Source organism: Gekko japonicus, unplaced genomic scaffold, assembly GCF_001447785.1.
Source record: "Gekko japonicus isolate JY-2015 unplaced genomic scaffold, Gekko_japonicus_V1.1 scaffold5235, whole genome shotgun sequence".
NCBI lineage: Eukaryota > Metazoa > Chordata > Lepidosauria > Squamata > Gekkonidae > Gekko > Gekko japonicus.
In genome coordinates, this window is record NW_015175532.1 from 18,939 (window position 1) to 24,944 (window position 6,006).

The window sequence follows — 6,006 nt, forward strand, 5'->3', positions numbered from 1 at the left end:
AGATGGACCACTGGGTCTGATCCGGCAGGGCTGTTTCTATGTTCTACCTCACAGGGTAGTTGTTGTGAAGATCAAATGGAGCTGGGTTTGGGCTCCCATGGGGGAGAAAAGGAGGATACAAACAAATAAACAAACAAACAAATGTTCCTAAAACACCACTTAATTTTGCCTGAAGCGAAATTTCACTTTGCGTCTGGTGGCTCCTGTTTGGGCAAATCACCCGAGGAATGTCAAAGAGTTTTAATTCTTCTTAGGTGGGATCTGCTCACCTCCTTGAGGTAATTAAAAAAAAAAGGCCCACATCTAATCTTGACCATCCTGAACGCCAAACAGTCACGTTTACCCTACTGTGAAAATAGCCGAGACCGGCACTGCGAGCGAAAGGATGTCCGATTGTCATTTCATTGCTGACTAAGAACGTGACTGGAGGGAAAACGGGGTGAGGCCCGGCTCATTCATCTTTTTCAAGTTGCTCTGTCACCTGACAATTCACCCCAAAGGCATCTCCACCTGGCAGGGAGGAGCCAGGCCAGGCCGATGAAAAGCGTTCAGCTCCTCAGGGCTTCTGCTCACAACTGTCCCTGCCCGAGCCTTCTTCAGCCCTCGAGGGAGGATTGTTCGGTGCTACTGTGTGGCAACACCTGTTGGAACCATGGCCGGGATGCGGACCTTCCAGCTCATTCTTTTGTGTCTAGCACCAGGTAAGGCTCGCTTGGATGGGGAAGACTGAGGTGACCACAAACTGCATTTTTGCAGTTTGTTTTGGTTCGTTGTTGAATCATGAACCGAAACACAAACCAATATGAACCGAGAGGCTGGTTTGTGAATTGAACCAGTTTGTGGCATTTTGTGACCCCCCTGCTTTCTGCTCCCCACAGCTTTTGGCAGGGAGCAGAAAGCAGGGGTTGTCCCTGCAAAGAGCAGCGGGGAGCAGAAAATGGGTTTAAATGGCTCAGAGCCATTTAAGCCCCTGCTTTCTGGTCCCCCCCAGCTGTTTTTTTGTGAAGAGCAGAAAGCAGGCGTTGAAGCAGGGGCTTAAATGACTTTCAGTGGTTTAAATGGCTTGTCATCAATGGCACAGGGCTAGTTCATGTAATGAACCCATGTAGTAAAAATGAGTGATGTGAAGTGTCCTGTCCCCTCAAATCATATTTCAACTCACAATTAAAGGCTCGGGGGGGGGGGCTCTCTTTTTTTAACTGAGCATTCTAGCTGCAAATCACTTGCATGGGTACGTTCTTGCATGGTTGTTTGGACACTCTGGGTCATGTTCTAAGGAAGGTGTTGCATTGCCTAGGCAACTGTGTGGTGAAGTTCCCTGTTGGTTGGTGGATGGAGGCTTCAAAAAATGGACGGACAAAGGCTTTGTCTTGCTAACATTCTTTATGCATTTGCTTCTGTAAGGCCACATATTTTAATGAGGTACGCCCTGCCCCTGATGGTGGGCAGTTGGCCACTTCCATAGGAATTCGGTATGATCTCAGCCTGCACATCAGACGCTATCCTCTCTGTTTGTCTGGTTTGATGATACATCAATTTTTGATCATATTTGCCAAGCTCATATCAGTAGATACTTCTCCTGGATTATACCACCTCAGCAAGCATGCACATGTGTGTGGAGTTTGTACACGTGTGTGTGGCTGTGTGTGAGAGAGAGGTTTGGATGCTTCCTCATGGAAAACAAATTCCCTGCACTTGGACACCTAGTATGTCAAGAAGTAGGCAAGATCTTGCCCTTATTTAGTTTACTAGGTATGGAGTTTGTTTTAAAAAAAATATAAGATCCCCTATGACTGTCTGTCTGAAGTCATGCAATCCAGGCACATTTTTTACTACATAATTTACATGTAGCATAAATTGGTGTCAATTGCAAGTAGACAAGCAATGTCACTGAGATTGGATTCTGCAAACTCATGACGCGTGAAGCTGCCTTGTACTGAATCAGTCCATCAAGTTCAGTATTGTCTACTCAGACTGGCAGCCGCTCCCCAAGGACTCAGGCAGAGGTCTTTTATATTACCTCCTGCCAGATCCTTTAACTGGAGATGGTGGGGATTGAACCGTGGAGGGCAGTTTGCCACTTCCATAGGAATTCGGTATGATCTGAGCATGCACCATCAGAGGCTATTCTCTGTTTGTCTGGTTTGATGATACATTAATTTTTGATCATATTTGCCAAGCTCATATCAGTAGATACTTCTCCTGGATTATACCACCTCACAAGCATGCGCATGTGTGTGGAGTTTGTACATGTGTGTGTGGCTGTGTGTGTGAGAGAGGTTTGGATGCTTCCTCATGGAAAAAAAATTCCCTGCACTTGGACACCTAGTATGTCAAGAAGTAGGCAAGATCTTGCCCTTATTTAGTTTACTAGGTATGGAGTTTGTTTTTTAAAAAATATAAGATCCCCTATGACTGTCTGTCTGAAGTCATGCAATCCAGGCACATTTTTTACTACATAATTTACATGTAGCATAAATTGGTGTCAATTGCAAGTAGACAAGCAATGTCACTGAGATTGGATTCTGCAAACTCATGACGCGTGAAGCTGCCTTGTACTGAATCAGTCCATCAAGTTCAGTATTGTCTACTCAGACTGGCAGCCGCTCCCCAAGGACTCAGGCAGAGGTCTTTTATATTACCTCCTGCCAGATCCTTTAACTGGAGATGGTGGGGATTGAACCTGGGACCTTCTGCGTGCCAGGCAGATGCTCTACCACTGAGCCACAGCCAGATTGCAGGGCATATGCCAGTTTTAGTTTGGCCAAGATACATGACCTGTTATGTTAGCAACTCACTTTGGATCCACCAATTTGAGTGTCCCTTTGTGGAAGCGCTTTCTCATGCTCGGCAGCCAAATCTCCACTCATGGTGTCAAATGCCCCTCTCTCTTTCTCCTGCTAGTTCTGGTACCTGCTGTGAAAATCAAGGCCAAAGGGCGGGAGGTGATCTACCTGGCCAAAGGTGATTCGGTCAAGCTGGGCTGTCCATATGAGTTGGAACCAGAAGACAATGGCCCGAACACCCTGGACATCGAATGGACACAGATGAACTCTGACCCCACAAGCCTCGATAATGTGGTGAGTGTGTGCAGTCAGCCCCTGGAGGGGATGGCAGGTTTGAAGAGTCTGTTTTTTGGGGTTAGGAAAGAATCAAGGTGGTTTGCTTACAGTCTTGCATGGTCTACTTTTTTCTTCACCGGAATCCCTGTTGCTTGCATTCTGAGATTCCACAGCAAGTAGTACGAACAGAGACGGTTTTGTGCCTCTGTGTGTAAAGTGCCATGAAGTCACAGATGACTTATAGTGACCCCAGCAAGGGGTTTTCAAGGCAAGAGGGAAGCAGTGGTAGTTGGCCATTGCCTTCCTCTGCAGTGTTGTCCTTGGAGGTTTCCCTTCCAAGTACTGGCCCTGCTGAGCTTCCCAGATCTGATGAGGTTGGGCTATACCATGCTGTCTTACGTCCCACACACAGGCGGACAATCAAGCTATATTGTGGCCATCTTCTCTGCCTCTCCAGCACTGGGAAGGCTGGTAAAGAAAGCCTTTCCTAAACAGTGGGCAAATTTAATAATGACCGGAGCTAGGGGTATGAGTGCAAAAATCCAAAGGTGATTTTGGTGGCCTTTCTTGATCAACACTTCTCTGGAGAATAGATGTTTCCACACCTTCCATAAAGTTCTGGTGTATGGCCCACTTGCAATGGCACAAGTCAATTCGCTACCTTTCTGTGTTGATTCAACAGTGCTGTTCTCTGGTTCCTGCCCACCAGATCCTTAGCTACCAAGGCCAGCAAGTCATCCATCCTGGATACCCCTACATGCAGCAGAGAGGGGGTTCTGCAGTTCAGGAGCCGCGGCAATTCAGTCATCCCGGTTTACAGCAGAATGTGTTGGTTGGACAACCGAACGGCCACCCTCTTGGTCCTGTCGGCTCATTCGGCGACTGCTGCTTTGGCCTGCAACAGAGAGTGAATTTTGCGATCCCGGACCCGAGCCAGTACGATGCCTCCATCAATCTGCAGAATGTGGAGGTTACCGACTCGGCAACTTACGAGTGCAAGGTGAAGAAAACCACAGTGGCCTCCCGCAAGGTTACCGTCACCGTGCAAGGTGAGTCCTGCCAAATAGTGACTGCCCAGGAAGGATATTTTGGGGTTGTGGTGGATGTGAACTCAAGCAATAGAAAAGAGCAAGAGTCCAGTAGCACCTTAAAGGCTAACAGAACTTGTGGCAAGGTAGGAGCTGTATCTGAAGCAGTGAGCAGTGACTCACGAAAGCTCCTCGCCTGCCACAAATTTTGTTATTCTTTAAGGTGCTACTGGACTCTGGCTCTTTTCTACTGCTACAGACAGACTAACATGGCTGCCCATCTTGATCTACCTACTACCTCGTCTTTCTTCATCCGGAGATAAGCAAGGAATGAATTTGGGGACTTGTCACATGCAAAGATGGGCTACCACTGAGCTGCGACATCTCCCTAACTGCATGCTAGGGAAAAGGGTACAAAGTTAAAATGCCTGGTATCATAGCACCCTTGCTAAGATGTACAATGCAGCCACATTTTGAATATTTTTGTACGGCTCCAGTACATCTCGAAAAGGCTATTGTAGAAGAGGAAAGGGCGAAAGTGAAAATGATCAAGGTGCTGGACCAGCGTCCCTGAGGGGAAAGACTAAGGCGTTTGAGGCTTTTCACGTCAGAGGAAAGATGACTAAGGGAAGATGTGAGATTCACTTGTCTTGTTGTTGTGTTACTATCTTTTGACCTTCCACTCTTCTTTTTCCGCTTCCCCTTCTGTTTCTGTTCCTCTTTATAAAATTATCTTGCTTTTAAAAAAACCACTGTAAAACCTGTGGCCAGAGCTTTGTCCCTTTTGTAACAGTGCCCAGAATGATAATAAGAGTAATACTAGTAGTTGTTATTACATTCGGAACAGTGTGAACAAAGAAAACTATTTATCGTTCTGGCATTTTTTTAAATAAACTTTTTATTATTTTAACATTAACATAACATGGACATGAACATTGACATCCAGTGACAGTGGTATAGCTTAAAGCAATTACAATACATAACATACACCAAACAAACCAACAAGCTAAACTCACCAATACAGAATAAAATATGGTGCAGATAGATAGGCAGGTATTCCTACTGAATAGGCTCTGAATCGAAGTATATTATTTATTTACTAACCCTCTTGTTTATTTTCCTTGTAAGACTGAAATACTTAAAGTTCGCTCTTGCCAGTCTCCAGGTGGGGCCTGGAGATCTCCCGCAATCACAACTGATCTCCCAATTACAGAGATCTAGAGATCAACTGTAGTACTAGGCGATCTCCAGGTGCCGCCTGGAGGTTGGCAACCCTACTTTGTTGTGACGACTGAGCAGGGCCATTGCTGTATTTTCCAAGGTACCAATGTCAACTGTCCTGCTCTCTGAACGGATCTTCCCCAGCCTTGTTAACGGCCGTCCCTTCTTTCCCTCAGAGAGACCATCTGTTCCCCAATGTTCCATAGCTGGCCGTGTGGCCCTGGGCCGTGACGTCACCCTGCGCTGCTCCTCCCAGTCCGGGTCAGCCCCCCTCATCTACCAGTGGTCCAAAGTCGGTAGCTGGATGCCCTCATCAACCACAAAGGGTAAGAACCAGTGACAAATGAGGGACTGATTGATTGATTGATTTGGCTTCACTTATACCCCAATGGGGACCCAAAATGGCTAGCATCATTCTCCTCTCCACCATTTTTCCTCACAACAACCCTGCAAGGTAGGTTAGGCTGAGAGCAGAGGTCATTTCGGGGGGATCGCGGGGGATGGCCAGTGCCGGATTTACGCATAAGTTAAATAAGCTACAGCTTAGGGCCTCGCAATCTGCTGGAGCCTTATTTGTCATTTCAAAACCCTTTAATTATGTAATTATTTATGTGATTTTGTAAACACATCCTTTATTATTATTTTTAATAAAAATTAAAAGACAATATATTTTCAAATATTAAAAAGGCGTATAT

The 6,006-nt window shown here is 46.1% G+C and overlaps 1 protein-coding gene across 2 annotated transcripts in view; it reads left to right on the forward strand.

The window, feature by feature from the left end:
- The first annotated feature begins 592 nt into the window (after positions 1-592).
- The window catches only part of LOC107122889 (V-set and immunoglobulin domain-containing protein 8-like), an 11,231-nt gene continuing 5,817 nt past the window's right edge, over positions 593-6,006 (forward strand). The window contains exons 1-4 of one of the 2 annotated variants that reach the window (XM_015426027.1): positions 593-701; positions 2,905-3,080; positions 3,745-4,111; positions 5,488-5,637. In XM_015426027.1, the coding sequence (XP_015281513.1) occupies positions 653-701; positions 2,905-3,080; positions 3,745-4,111; positions 5,488-5,637 (742 nt within the window). In that variant the 5' untranslated portion in view covers positions 593-652. The remainder of the gene's footprint in view (positions 702-2,904; positions 3,081-3,744; positions 4,112-5,487; positions 5,638-6,006) is intronic. The other variant, XM_015426028.1, reaches the window with a different exon arrangement.